The sequence below is a fragment of the Lissotriton helveticus genome, chromosome 1_1, assembly GCF_964261635.1.
Source record: "Lissotriton helveticus chromosome 1_1, aLisHel1.1, whole genome shotgun sequence".
NCBI lineage: Eukaryota > Metazoa > Chordata > Amphibia > Caudata > Salamandridae > Lissotriton > Lissotriton helveticus.
The window spans coordinates 9441843-9457927 of record NC_136057.1 but is presented as its reverse complement, the minus strand read 5'-3'; the positions used below and the strand labels follow the sequence as shown (position 1 = coordinate 9457927).

Below are 16085 nucleotides of genomic sequence, written 5' to 3'. Positions count from 1 at the left end.
CTCTCTTCGCCTACGAGAGACTCTAGAAGGTTTACAAGAAGTGCCGAATATCACAAATTGCCTAAATAAAATTTACGAGGCTCTCCGAACAGGAGAAAACTTAGAAACCTTACAGGAAGCTATTAAGAATAGACCCTTAGCACATAAAAAATGCCTCTCACGATTCATGATCACTTGTTTTATCAGAATGATAGCTAGCGCAGGAAAAAGAGTTCCTGGTGATTTGTTACAACTAGATCAAGCAGTAGTCGCAGGAAATTATAATAAAATAAAATAAATAGATCTCTTTATTCCTCTCTTCACGAGTAAGGTTTCTGATTACCATCAAAAAGATGCTCATACCCAGGAAACAGAGAATGAAAGTACAAACGAAGACAGGGGAGAAGAAACTTCTTTTCACGGTGCAGTACGTTCCCGTATCCCTCGTTCTCAAAATAATGGACAATTCAAACTTAAAACTAAGAAATTGTCAGCCCCCACAGATAAGTTGTTCCAACGAACACAAGAAGCCCTAGATGATTGGATGGACGACAAGCCTCCACTCACCACACAAGAAAAGGAACTCGCTAGATCAAGCACACATTGGGTATCTCAATACTCTATATATGGCCCTGATATAGTTGCCCAAATGTTTTTATCAATCCCTCTAATTTCTCAAAGACTAGCCAGCATCTATATGGTTCAACACCTCATTACAATGTACGAAGACACTGGTTGCCCGCCTAAAAATTCACACTCTCTCTTACGGGACTGTTTAGAAGGGAGGTGGGTGGCCAGGGGACAAGAGTTTCTAAATATTTTCCTTGACCTACGACAGCGATATGTTCAGTGCTTTACAGACAGTTATGATATAAATGCCCATCAATATGACCAAGGACAGTTCCCTCTCCGAGAAGTACACCCCGTAGCAGACTCCGCAGGAAAGTTACAACAAACATTTGTTTACACCCCTCTGACAAAACTAGAGATACTAGAAATTAAGAAAATGTCCCTTCTCATGAAAAGGATCCCTCGGGTTTCCATAGGGAACTCAAGGATATCCTCCAAATGGGTTCCTTTACTTACAAGGACCTCAATATTCTACTCAAGGTCCTATTACCACAGGGAACGTATGACAAACTAAAGGGAAAGGACTGGGAGATTGAAGGAAAAAAGGTAACATGGACGGAATTAGAGAAAGAAGACATTACTCGCAATCCTGGACAAGGCTTAGGACCCCTAGTTCAGGAACTCCCTCGCTGTCTCCCTAAAATACTATCCCAGTTACTGACCACTAAGAAGGAAGATTGGGACGCTATCTCTGCATGCAAACAGAAACCAGACGAGTATATAGGGGACTATTATACCAGATTGGAGAAATGTTTTCTAATCAACAGTGGTCTCTCCTCAGGTGGAGACGCCTATAGTCGATTATTTGTCTCCAAATTTGTAGAAAATGCTTTACCGACGATTAGAAATAGAGTACTGAAGGTAGAGAGTACTTGGCAAGTAGGCTCTCCTTCACAAGCCCTTCAGATGCTCCAATATCATCAAAATAGAATTAGAGACGAACAAGAACAAGAAAAGAAAAGGACAAAGGATACTAAAATGAAGTTATTGGTAGCACAGACTAATACGATCCAACAGACTCCTAAACAACCCCAAGTATCGCAGGAAAAAGTTACTTGTAACTATTGCAAAAAGCCAGGTCATTTTGTGCGTGACTGTCCAGTATTACAACATAATATTGCCACTGGGAAGACACAACCTCGTAACAATCCCCCTCGACCTTCTGCTCCGCCAACTGATACAAAACCTACTACCCAACTCTATCAGTATCCAGTGTCATCCTATCCTGAATTCCCCACAATTTCATGAAACAGCTGGGAGGAACACGGTAGTCGTCCACTGATCCCGGTCGACCAAAAGGGTCCCTATGTACATGCTAAACTCTTAGGTAAAGAAGCAAAATTTCTGATCGACACCGGGGCTAGTAGGACGACAGTGCAATACAATGAAGTTCCCAAGGTACCCCTCTCTGGCTCAAATAGTATTTCCTTGGGTTTTTCAGGTACACCTGTCATCAATCAAGTTTCTGAACCAATATCACTTCAAGTTGGTCCTCTTAAAACTTCCACCGACTTAGTGCTTACAAAATCCTGTCCCGAGAATCTCCTTGGCATTCAGACACTAAAAGAACTAGGTGCTATAATATGCTGTTCCCCGGAAGGAGTCTGACTATTCCTCCGAGATTTTAAAGGCCATTTCACCACAAGAGAACTAGATGTAAGACTAAGAGACATTCCCGTCACATTGTAGGCTACTGATCCAACAGATGTAGGATTTATGGATATTACACCACACCTAGTGACATTGAAAGAAGGCGTTGTCCTACCCCGTGTCTGTCAGTACAAATTACCTCCAGATGCAGAACAAGCCCTTATCCAAATTATTGATGACCTGATACAAAAAGGAGTAGTCAGAGAAGTACCTTCCAACATATGTAACTCGCCAGTTCTGCCAGTCCGAAAGAAAACTGATGACGGTGCGCCACCAGTCTACAGACTCGTGGTTGACTTACGTGAACTTAACAAATGTGTAGTACCACAATACCCCGTGGTCTCAGACATCAGTACTCTGTTAACAGCCATAGATCCTGAGGCTACACATTTCGCTGTAATCGACCTAAAGAATGCTTTCTTCAGTGTACCGATCCACCAAGACAGTCAGTACCTATTCGGATTCTCCTTACAAGGTCGTAGCTTCTGTTTCACAAGAGCTCCCCAAGGATATACAGAAAGCCCCAGCATCTACAGTCAGGCACTTAAAAGACAGTTAGACGACATTGTCCTGCCCACCAATACGACATTATTACAATATGTCGATGACCTACTGATCACTGCACGCTCCGAACCGGAATGTGAACAAGCATCACGAATTGTCCTAATGTTCCTTGCACAGCATGGCCACAAGGTGTCACCCTCAAAATACAATTGTGTTTACAGCAGGTGGGCTACCTAGGGCACCTGCTGTCAAAGGAGGGTAGGGCACTCACACCTGAAAGAATTCAACTCATTTTTAACATTCCTGTACCCAAGACACAGAAGGAAGTCCGTGCCTTTATTGGCCTCATGTCCTACTGTAGACAATGGACTCCCCAGTTTGCATACTTGGCCAAACCTCTGATACAGCTAACAACCACAACCTCTTCCCCACTGCCATGGACACCTGATCATACTCCAATCAGGCGAACTTTCAGCAGCCTATGCTGTCACCACTGAAAATGTTGACACCCTCAAAAAAGCATTATGCTCTGCACCTGTCCTAGCTACACCCGATTATGCCAAACCTTTTGTCCTCTTTGTCACAGAACGGGAAGGTACAGCCTTGTCAGTACTCACACAAACACAAGCCAACAAACATCGTCCCTGTGCTTATTTTTCTAGCACTCTCGACCCTGTTGCACAAGGTTTGCCTGCCTGTTTGAAATCTGTCGCAGCTACAGCTCTAGCAATACGACAAAGTGACTCCATAGTACTAGGACACTCTATGGAAGTACAAGTCCCCCATGCAGTAGAATTACTCTTGAATAGGACACAAACACAACACTTGACCATAGCTCGCCTTACAGGCTATGAAGTCACTCTGTTCCAACCCCACATCATCATCAAAAGATGCAATATCCTCAACCCAGCTACGCTACTACCTGCTGTCCCAGTTGATAATCAGATTCATGACTGCCTAGAGGTAGTCGAACTAGTCACAAAACCCCGGTCTGATCTTACAGACGTCCCTCTAAGTACACCAGAACACACACTGTTTGTAGACGGTTCCTGTATGCGCCTCCAATCAGGCGAACTTTCAGCAGCCTATGCTGTCACCACTGAAAATTCAGTTCTTTTAGCCGCCAGAATATCTGTACATTCAGCACAAGCAGCAGAACTAATAGCTCTCACCCAAGCATGTGAATGGTCCAAAGGAAAACGAGTCAATATCTACACCGATTCACAATATGCGTTCCATAATTTTGGCATCCTTTGGAGAGAGAGAGGTTTCCTAACCTCTCATGGAACAAAAATCCAACATGGAGATCTTATTTTCCAGCTACTAGAATCAATACACAGACCCACAGAAGTAGCCATACTGAAATGTAAAGCACACACCAAGGTCACAGATTCTATCACCAGAGGTAATGCTCTAGCAGATGCCACAGCTAAACATGCTGCTCAGACAAAAACACTAAACACCGAAACCACCACCAGAACTATCTGTCCAGTTGTCGACTCCACCAGAGATGTAGTGGACATCCAAAACCAAGCCACAGAGACCGAAAAGAAAAAATGGGAAGAGGAAGGAGGTTCACACACAGATCAAGGTTGGGTTACAAAGGATAAGTCCAAATGTTTCCTCCCTGACCTAATGGTTCCCGTAATGATAGAAACTGCCCATGGTCCCGCCCATCTAGGAGAAAAAGGAATGTTAGACAGTCTGAATTTGATATGGCACAACAAGCATCTGCGTGCAGCAGCCAAACAAAAACTGCGAACCTGTATGATTTGCTGTCAGTTCAATCCAGGGAAAAGTATCTCAGTTGAACAAGGAGGGTTCCATCCTCCTGATCACCCTTCGAAGTCCTACAAATGGACTACATACAGATGGAGAGATGTCGGGGATATAAGTATGTCCTCGTAGTAGTCTGTACCTTAACCCGATGGACCGAAGCATACCCTGTCCCAGACTATGGTGCCCAGATGACTGCCAAGCAATTGGTAAGGGAATTTTTCCCTCGATATGGGTTGCCAAGAGTTATATACTCTGACAACGGACAACCATTCTCCTCCAAATTGATGGAGGATGTCTCCTTACTGCTAGGATACACCTGGAAGTTCCACAGTGTTAGGCATCCCCAAGCAGCAGGCTTAGTTGAACGACACAACCAGACATTAAAAACGAAGTTGGCGAAGATTTGTGCTGACACGCAAATAGACTGGGTAACAGCCCTTCCAGTTGCCCTCTTCTATATGCGAATGGTGGCACATTCCCGGACAGGCCTGTCCCCCTACAAGGTCACCTTTGGGAGGCCTCCGAATATCTGGGGTGTACCATCTCCTAAAAAGATAATTGACATTGATGCAAATGTACTGACAGATTACTTGGCTTCTTTGATGTCTGCACTACGTTTTTGCCGTTCACAGGTGGCTGCAGCTTTTCCAGAAAAGACCACACCCGACGCGCACTGCCTTCAGCCTGGTCAATGGGTGCTCGTCAGAAATTTTGATCGAACCAGCCCTCTGGAGAAAAGGTGGACGTCCCCCAAGCTGGTGCTGCTGACGACGAGGACCGCTATCAAGGTCGAGGGACGAAAAGGCTGGCTCCACGTCTCCCACTGCAAACCCTTCAACGGACCAACTCCAGACACTGTTGCTGATCCTGAGACCAGAGACACTGAAAAACCAGACTTTAAAGACACTGAAATGACAGACTTTGTTTTACCCCTTCCTGAACTTTTACCCCAAGAAGAGTACAAATCGCGGCTGCGATCCTACCCCAAACAGACTTGAGACATTGCATCTGAAACCGGCCTGCCAGTGGCTATTTAAGCCCAAGACGGACGCTTGGTGAAGCGGTTGCTGGGAAGAGTCCAGTTACTGGTGCATTTTTTTCCTCTCAAAGACTAAGCAGCCGAAATCATGAAGATAAAGACTCTTTGTGCAAACTTGTTTAAAAACAAGATCTCTTTTCTCCTCTCCATCCTGATTCTCAGTTTCTGCATCATGGCTTGTCTAGGTTGGTTCCTTCATCTAGCTTTCCCACCATCTTCCCAACGCCTTTGAACAACACTGCTATGCATTCATACATAGATCTTCCTCCACACCTCAAGAGCAGACGAAATGAATTCTTCAATAACACGTTCATCACCACACTCCATCAACATCAACTAGTAATTAACAAGACCAATTGTTGGGTCCCTCCCTCCCACAGGATACGTATAGCCGATCCCATACCCCACAGCGTCGTGACCGTCCTGACTTCGTCAGAAGCGGTCGCTCCCCCAGCTCCCTGCCTCCAGCAACTGGTATCGTAGCGCTATCTCTGAATTTGATTATCTGGTGCTAATATTATATTAATAATTGCGCTCGCACTGCATTGTTTGGTCTCGTGCTAATATCGCATTGGTGATTGCGCTCGCACTACATTGAGTGTCTTGAGCTGATCTTACCGCATTGCCTAATTTAGCATTACGCGATTTTCTGCACAGCCCACATCGTGCCAATCAAAGTGTGCTGCTGCATACTGTAGCGCCTGTGCTTATCTGTGCCTGCGCCTATGCCCACCCCAATCTCGTCCTGTTTAGTTTGTTTTGCTGCCATCTTGTTTGTTTGTGCCTTCCAGCCCGCCCCTCCACCCAGCTACCGCCTCCCAGCTGACCCTCCCTCGCCCCTGCCCCCCCACCATCCACATATGTCAGATGCATTTACGCGCAGTGGTCGCGCCGAAGGTGCGCCAAAGGTAAGCCCGTCTACGCCCGTCCGCGCCTGGACCGCGCCCAGCGCCAGACCCCCTGGCCCCCGCAAACCGCACTACTCCCGCATAACGTCGCCACCCTCCTAGCCCTTAACCCCGGACGCACACCACAATGCTACGAAGCTGCCCCAGGTCGCACCCACAGTCCCTTCGCCTGCCACTCCTGCAAGTTCGCCTGCATCAAGACCCACACCAAATCCACTAACTCCAAACACACCTCCGACTCCAACCACCTGAAGTGCATCCTGCTGAACACCCGCTCGATCCACCGACACGCCACTGAGCTCTGGGACCTACTCGACACTGCTTCACCGGACATCGCCTTCCTTACAGAAACCTGGATGAACACATCATCAGCACCCGACATTGCCATAGCCATCCCGGACACTTACAAGATCATCCGAAAAGACCGCACCAACCAAACAGGAGGAGGAATCGCCATCGTCCATAAGAACACCATCAGAATCACGACCAGCTTCGACGATAACCTTGCAACCGTCGAACACCTCCACTTCCAGATCCACACCGACCCCAGGACCACACTTAGAGGCACCCTCATCTACAGACCACCAGGAACCCGCACACAATTCAGCGAAGACATCACTGACTTCATCAGCCTACACGCCATCACCTCCGAGAACTACATTCTACTGGGAGACCTCAACTTCCACCTGGAAAAGAAAAACGACAGCAACACCACCACCCTTCTGGACAACCTGGCCAATCTCGGACTCAAACAACTTGTTGACACTCCCACCCATGTAGCCGGACATACGCTCGACCCAATCTTCACCTCCAGCAAGCACATCTCCTTCGATCACACCACAGCTCTCAATTGGACGGACCACAGGTGTGTTCACTTCAGCTACAAAACTACCTCGACCCACAACCCCCCACAACCTATTCCGCGAAGAAACTGGAACAAAATCACCACCGACCAACTACTCACATCGCTCAAACAAAACCCTCCCGCCCTCTCATCGGACCCAAACCAAGCTGCCACCAAACTCAAACAATGGATCACTCAAAGCGTTGACGAATTAGCACCCTTGAAAAACCACCAAACCAAACAAGGTAGCAAAAAGGCCCCCTGGTTCAACGATGACCTTAAGAAATCCAAGAAACTATGCCGTACTCTCGAAAAAACATAGAGAAAAAACCCAACCACTGACAACCTGACCACCTTCAAGACAGCCACCCGCAAACACCACCAACTGATCCGATCCACCAAGAAATCAGCATTCAAGGATCGACTCGACAACAACGCCCATAACGGCAAGGAACTATTCAACATCGTCAAAGAATTTACCAACCCCACCGCAGCCTCAAACGACACTACTCCCTCCCAAGACCTCTGCGATTCGCTATCCTCTTTCTTCTACAACAAAATAGCCGACATACATAACAGCTTTGAAAACATTTCCAATGAACAGTCCACTCCACCCATCTCTGAACCTAAACCACCCTCTAACAACCTTAGCGCCTGGAACCCAATCAACACTGAAGACACCATCCGCCTAATGAACTCCATCCATTCAGGTTCGCCTACGGACCCCTGTCCCCACCACATCTTCAACAAAGCAGACTCCATCATCGCACCCCATCTCCGTGATGTCATCAACTGCTCCTTCAACTCCGCTACCTTCCCAGAAAGCTGGAAACACGCCGAACTCAGCGCCCTCCTGAAGAAACCCACAGCCGACCCCTCTGAACTTAAGAACTACCGCCCCATCTCACTCCTCCCATTCCCTGCCAAAGTCATTGAGAAAGCCGTCAATAGCCAGCTCGCCGCCTTCCTTGAATCCAACAACTCCCTCGACACCTCACAGTCTGGCTTCCGAGCCAAACACAGCACCGAAACCGCCCTCATTGCAGCAACAGACGACATCCGAACACTTCTGGACAACGGAGAAACAGTTGCCCTCATCTTACTCGACCTCTCCGCCGCTTTCGACACAGTCTGCCATAGCCCCCTCATACAACGCCTCAGCAACATCGGCTTACAAGGAAAAGCCTTGGACTGGATCATCTCGTTCCTCGCCGGGAGAACCCAGAAAGTCTGACTACCCCCATTCACATCAGAGGCCACCGAAGTCATCTGCGGAGTACCACAAGGATCATCACTCAGTCCCACCCTCTTCAGCGTTTACATGAGTCCCCTTGCATCCATCGCACGACAACACAACCTTAACATCATCTCTTACGCTGACGACACCCAGCTGATCCTTTCCCTCACCAAAGACCCTAACACCGCCAAAACAAATCTTCATGAAGGCATGAAAGAAGTAGCCGAATGGATGAAAAACAGCCGCCTAAAACTTAACTCAGACGAAACGGAAGTCCTCATCCTAGGATCATCCCCCTCTGCCTGGGACGACTCATGGTGGCCATTGGCCCTGGGCACGGCACCCATACCCACAGACCACGCACGTAACCTGGGCTTCATCCTGGACTCCTCCCTCTCGATGACCAGACAAGTCAACGCCGTCTCATCCTCTTGCTTCAACGTACTTCGTATGCTCAAGAAAATCTTTCGTTGAATCCCTACTGAAACAAGAAAGACTGTCACCCACGCACTGGTCACTAGCCGACTGGACTTTGGAAACACCCTCTACGCCGGAACCACAGCCAAATTACAGAAAAAACTCCAACGCATCCAAAACGCATCAGCCAGACTCATATTGGACATCCCTCGCCAAGCTCACATTACCGGTCACCTGAAAAGACCTCCACTGGCTTCCCGTCAACAAGAGAATAACGTTCCGTCTCCTCACCCACGCACACAAGGCCCTTTACAAACTAGGACCCGAATGCCTCAACTCACGACTGTCCTTCTACACACCCAGCCGCCAACTAAGATCCTCCAATCAAGCCCTCGCCGCAGTTCCGCGCATCCACAGATCCACCATGGGAGGAAGATCCTTCTCCTACTTGGCGGCCAAGACCTGGAATTCTCTCCCCACTCACCTCCGCCTTACACAGAACCACATTTCCTTCAGAAAGGAACTTAAAACCTGGCTATTCGATAAATAATAAACCCCCTCCCCCAAGCGCCTTGAGACCCTCTGGGTGAGTAGTGCGCTATACAAATTCCTGAACTTGAACTTGAACTTGGTCTGCGGCCTAATGCCACACTCCGTACATGGAGGAATGCCTTTTATTCCTCTCCCTTTCGGCTATGCTAGATCTACCTATGCACTCTCTCCTATTCTGTGTAAGAGGAAAGGGCAAGGGTCAGAAAATGGGAGATAGTGAATGTAACAAGATGTACACCTTACCTGATCCTAATTTCCCAACGATGACCACTGCCCCCAACACATACTTTATCTGTGGACCTCACGCACGCACTTGGCTACCTCAAGGCTGGTCCGGAAAATGCTACATTGCATTTCTCCTTCCCCCTACCTACACCGCCCCAGCAGATTATCATCCCAGTGACCCTCCGTCCGTGATTAATAGACGGCGAAGGGGGGCCATAGATGCTGAAGATACAGCGGACCAAGAGGCCGGCGACTTCTTTAAAGGAATCATCCCATTCTGGGGGCCTATGATCAATAGCCGCCACATAAGACAACTGACTTGTGTAGTCCAGGGAGCCATAAACGTAACAGCTGGTGCATTAAGTAACATCACAGCTGAGATGGCTGCCGACAGACTCATGACGTTACAGAACCGTATGGTCTTAGATATCATACTGGCTAACCATGGTGGTCTATGTGAACTGATCGGGTCCAGCTGCTGTGTATTTATCCCAGACAACGCACCCTCAGTGTATTCTGCTATTTCCCGCCTTCATATACTTTCCAGAAAACTAGATGCAGACACTGGTGCCTGGTCCCTGACAGGTTGGCTCTGGGGCCTCCTGTTCTCATGGGGATGGAAGGCACTTACAGTCATAGGTCTCGCTCTAGCCATTCTCTTCACCTGCTGCCTCTGTATTCAGTGCGGTTCAGCACTCTGTAGTTCCTGTGCCACTGCCTGTATTCCAAAAACCCAGTCCAGAAAGAAAAAGAAGGAAAGAATCATGTTGCAGGAACAAGTAAACGGCTTAATGAGTATAGAAGTGGATTAGAAAAGGCAAAGAGTTTTAGAAAGGTATATTATGGGACAAGGAGGGAATGTGGAAAATGATTATTTATCGTACAGTTATGTCCCATCATACACCCTCTTCAGTCACGTCCCCAAGCCCATCTTGCTAAAACACGAACACATGAGAACACGAGCACACGAGCACGAACCAATCACGCGCTGATCATGCACCTCACGAAGTTGCACACACACTCTCCTTCCCCAAAAAGGTCAAAATTACACCCTTATGCTCAGGGCGATTCCGAGAACCAGTTTCCTCAGTTAAACCGTACATTTCTGTGGTTAAGCCAACGCCGAGAACAAGACCCCCCATCTGTAACCATTTCCCTATAATCAGACCTATTCCGAGAAATAGCCCCCGTTCTGTTAAACCACGACAACCAATTCCGAGAAGAAGAGCTCCCGAATGCTGAAACACGACAAACAGACATCCTGTCACGACCCTCTCTCTCTTATCTAAGGAACCAGCCTAGCGTTATTTCTTCACACCTTTGCCTCTCTTGTGCTTCCTCATTCTGAATCATGACTCAGCCTTATTTCTTCTACCATGTGCCCTCTTTTCACGACGTTGCCTCCTTTTATGGTCATGACTTCTGTTTTATTGCCACATATGATCCGGGCCTACATGACTTCTGTTCTATTTCAACATACGATCCGGGCATGCATTGAAGGGAAGCTCCTTCCTCTTTTTCTGTTATATATACTGTATGTTCTGAGAATAAAGTTAGAGATTCTTCCGATCCTCCTCAGGTGACGGAGCTCTCCCTTAACTCGAGTTACTGAATAAAGACCCTGAATTCGAACCACCACGGACTCTGCTCTTCATACTTGAACTTATTGATATTGCCTAGAAATTCAGATCAAGGTAAATTACTAAAATATTTACCACAGGAGCAGGGGCTTTCCCATGAGTTCTGCCATGGATTTTGCTTCATTTGATTGGAGCAGGGGCTTTCCCATGAGTTCTGCCATGGATTTTGCTTCATTTGATTGGAGCAGGGGCTTTCCCATGAGTTCTGCCATGGATTTTGCTTGATTTGATTGGAGCATGGGCTTTCCCATGAATTCTGCCATGGATTTTGCTTCATTTGATTGGAGCAGGGGCTTTCCCATGAGTTCTGCCTTGGATTCTGCTTCATTTGATTGGAGCATGGGCTTTCCCAAGAATTTTGCCATGGATTTTGCTTCATTTGATTGGAGCTGGGGCTTTCCCATGAGTTCTGCCATGGATTTGGCTTCATTTGATTGGAGCATGGGCTTTCCCATGAATTCTGCCATGGATTTTGCTGCATGTGATTGGAGCATGGGCTTTCCCATGAATTCTGCCTTGGATTTTGCTTCATTTGATTGGAGCATGGGCTTTCCCATGAATTCTGCCATGGATTTTGCTGCATGTGATTGGAGCATGGGCTTTCCCATGAATTCTGCCATGGATTTTGCTTCACTTGATTGGAGCATGGGCTTTCCCATGAATTCTGCCATGGATTTGGCTTCATTTGATTGGAGCATGGGCGTTGCTATGAATTCAGCCATGGATTTTGCTTCATTTGATTGGAGCATGGGCTTTCCCATGAATTCTGCCATGGATTTGGCTTCATTTGATTGGAGCATGGGCGTTCCTATGAATTCAGCCATGGATTTTGCTGCATTTGATTGGAGCATGGGCTATCCCATGTATTCTGCCATGGATTTTGCTTCATTTGATTGGAGCATGGGCTTTCCCATGAATTCTGCCATGGATTTTGCTTCATTTGATTGGAGCATGGGCTCTCCCATGAATTCTGCCATGGATTTTGCTTCATTTGATTGGAGCAGGGGCTTTCCCATGAATTCTGCCATGGATTTTGCTTCATTTGATTGGAGCAGGGGCTTTCCCATGAATTCTGCCATGGATTTTGCTTCATTTGATTGGAGCAGGGGCTTTCCCATGAATTCAGCCATGGATTTTGCTTCATTTGATTGGAGCAGGGGCTATCCCATGTATTCTGCCATGGATTTTGCTTCATTTGATTGGAGCATGGGCTTTCCCATGAATTCTGCCATGGATTTTGCTTCATTTGATTGGAGCATGGGCTCTCCCATGAATTCTGCCATGGATTTTGCTTCATTTGATTGGAGCAGGGGCTCTCCCATGAATTCTGCCATGGATTTTCCTTCATTTGATTGGAGCAGGGGCTTTCCCATGAATTCTGCCATGGATTTTGCTTCATTTGATTGGAGCAGGGGCTTTCCCATGAATTCTGCCATGGATTTTGCTTCATTTGATTGGAGCATGGGCTTTCCCATGAATTCTGCCATGGATTTTGCTTCATGTGATTGGAGCAGGGGCTTTCCCATGAATTCTGCCATGGATTTTGCTTCATTTGATTGGAGCATGGGCTTTCCCATGAATTCTGCCATGGATTTTGCTTCATTTGATTGGAGCATGGGCTTTCCCATGAATTCTGCCATGGATTTTGCTTCATGTGATTGGAGCATGGGCTTTCCCATGAATTCTGCCATGGATTTGGCTTCATTTGATTGGAGCATGGGCTTTCCCATGAATTCATGAATTCTGCCATGGATTTTGCTTCATTTGATTGGAGCATGGACTTTCCCATGAATTCCGCCATGGATTTTGCTTCATTTGATTGGAGCAGGGGCTTTCCCATGAATTCTGCCATGGATTTTGCTGCATTTGATTGGAGCATGGGCTTTCCCATGAATTCTGACATGGATTTTGCTTCATTTGATTGGAGCAGGGGCTTTCCCATGAATTCTGCCATGGATTTTGCTGCATTTGATTGGAGCATGGGCTTTCCCATGAATTCTGCCATGGATTCTGCTTCATTTGATTGGAGCATGGGCTTTCCCATGAATTCTGCCATGGATTTCGCTTCATTTGATTGGAGCAGGGGCTTTCCCATGAATTCTGCCATGGATTTCGCTTCATTTGATTGGAGCAGGGTCTTTCCCATGAATTCTGCCATGGATTTCGCTTCATTTGATTGGAGTATGGGCTTTCCCATGAATTCTGCCATGGATTTCGCTTCATTTATTTATTTTATTTATTTGTGGTATTTGTAGAGCGCAGCATTCATCCCAGGGGATATCAAGGCGCTGAATAAGAAAGGGCTGCTGAGGTTTGAGCAGGGGGGTTAGTATTTGGGAAAGAGATGTGTTTTGAGTTTTTGCCGGAATGAAAAAAGGTTCGCAGTGTGTCTCAGATCCATCGGTAGTTCATTCCATCGTTTGGCCGCCAGGTGCGAGAAGGCTCGTCCTCCTGTTCTTGTTTTGTAAATACGCTTAGGTTTTGCTAAGGCTGAGTTAGTGGATCTTAAGTTCCTGTTTGGAATATAAAATTCAATTTTCCCTTGCAGGATTGTAGGGCCTGTTTTATGGAGGGCTTTGTGCGCATGGCAAAGTAGTTTGAATGTGGCGCGCTGGCGCATCGGCAGCCAATGGAGTTGTTTTAGACATGCCGATGCAGAGTCTCGTTTGCTTTTGTTACATACCAGCTTGGCAGCCTGGTTTTGCAGAACCTGAAGGCGGGAGAACAACTGCTCGTTCATTCCTTCGAACAGAGCATTGCCATAGTCCAGGCGGCTGACTAGAAGGGCCTGGGTGATCGTACGACGACAATCAAGTGGAATCCATGTGAAGATCTTAGCGAGGAGTTTCAGGATTGCAAATCCCTTACCCCAAAGTGTGCGCACGTGGTCCTTCATGGATAGTGCGTCGTCTATCATAATGCCCAGATTCCTGGCGTGCAGAAGAGCAGGGGCTTTCCCATGAATTCTGCCATGGATTTTGCTGCATTTGATTGGAGCAGGGGCTTTCCCATGAATTCTGCCATGGATTTGGCTTCATTTGATTGGAGCAGGGGCTTTCCCATGAATTCTGCCATGGATTTTGCTTCATTTGATTGGAGCAGGGGCTCTCCCATGTATTCTGCCATGGATTTTGCTTCATGTGATTGGAGCAGGGGCTTTCCCATGAATTCTGCCATGGATTTTGCTTCATTTGATTGGAGCAGGGGCTTTCCCATGAATTCTGCCATGGATTTGGCTTCATTTGATTGGAGCAGGGGCTTTCCCATGAATTCTGCCATGGATTTTGCTTCATTTGATTGGAGCAGGGGCTTTCCCATGAATTCTGCCATGGATTTTGCTTCATGTGATTGAAGCAGGGGCTTTCCCATGAATTCTGCCATGGATTTTGCTTCATGTGATTGGAGCAGGGTCTTTCCCATGAATTCTGCCATGGATTTTGCTGCATTTCCACATTTTGTAAGAGTTGTGAACCTTGGGAAGTGCTGAAATGCGACACCTTGCCAAGCAAGGCAGATTGTGGAGAGATATCTTTACTTCTCTTTGTTATTTCCTCTTTTCATATGTGCTGCATTCTGCAGCACGCACAGAAAGAGGAAAACGCCCCTAAAGATTTTTTTTGTGCAGGAAGGTGATCCTTCCTGCTCCAAACCAATCCTGCCAAGAATGCACTGTAAGTGCTCGTGCATTTCCTTCTGAGACACACTGAGGCCAGAAGAGAGCACTGTAGAAAGAGTGTCTGGTGACGGCTGGCTCTGTTATTTCTCTGTTACCAGCAGCCAACCTTCATCTGACAGTCAACATTCAAGCAAAGATATTACTGTGATCATTTAATGGTCACCATGACAACAGGTGCCCTGAAGATGATTGTGTTCATTATTCCGATGCGCCTCTTACATTGTGAATAATAATTAACATGCATTAACGCCGTCCAAGGGTGCTCGGTTTCTCTGAGGTCATTAGATTGCATTTTCATAGGAAGGCTAGCAGGACGAGCCCCAAGGGACAGAACTCAAAACCGTAGCCAGGTCCAGCCTGGCCGAACCGCACGCAGAACCTAAGGGACAGTTCAACTCACCCTAAAGAATATAAGTTATTTCAATTAATATTACCTATAGCCCTCCTAGAGTTTGTGGTAAGGGAGGGGGGCCCTGCGTTTACAGCTTGTCTAAAAATGAGCTAAAGAATGAAGAATAGAGGGAAAGACAGAAACAAGGGAAAAGGGCAATGATATGATTGTTGATAAAGACAGTCTGGGACATTTAAACTTACAGCAGATTTCTGGAGTGAATTAAGCTCTGTCCTGATCATTACTCTCTTAATATCTATGTGCGCCTTAGTGTTTACTCACAACAATCAAAGCTGTACAAGTTTATGACCATCTTACCTCCAGTTATCAGTGCCTGGAGCATGGCCACAGCTGCAAGAAAGGCCTTCATGGTGCTGGTGGAGTAAAGATTAAGGGCTGGAGTCTCTGACCTGGATCCCTTGCTGGGTCTTCTGCACATCTCATGCTCAGGGCATGCCTTTTATACTCTCACAGAAGGGGTGGGGCTAGGGATACCTGAGTTATGTTCTCAGGATGTAGCTGAACTCTTTGGACCCGATTCACAGAATGAACTTAAGACTCAATCCTAAACTTACTACTTTTGGTATTCACAGAAGTTAGGATTTTGTCTTAAG

The 16085-nt window shown here is 46.8% G+C and overlaps 1 protein-coding gene across 1 annotated transcript in view; it reads right to left on the bottom strand.

The window, feature by feature from the left end:
- Positions 1-15841, bottom strand: part of LOC144757146 (phospholipase A2 inhibitor and Ly6/PLAUR domain-containing protein-like) — a 134531-nt gene extending 118690 nt beyond the window's left edge. The window contains exon 1 of the mRNA XM_078646361.1: positions 15790-15841. Within this exon, the coding sequence (XP_078502487.1) occupies positions 15790-15841 (52 nt within the window). The remainder of the gene's footprint in view (positions 1-15789) is intronic.
- Positions 15842-16085: the final 244 nt, after the last annotated feature.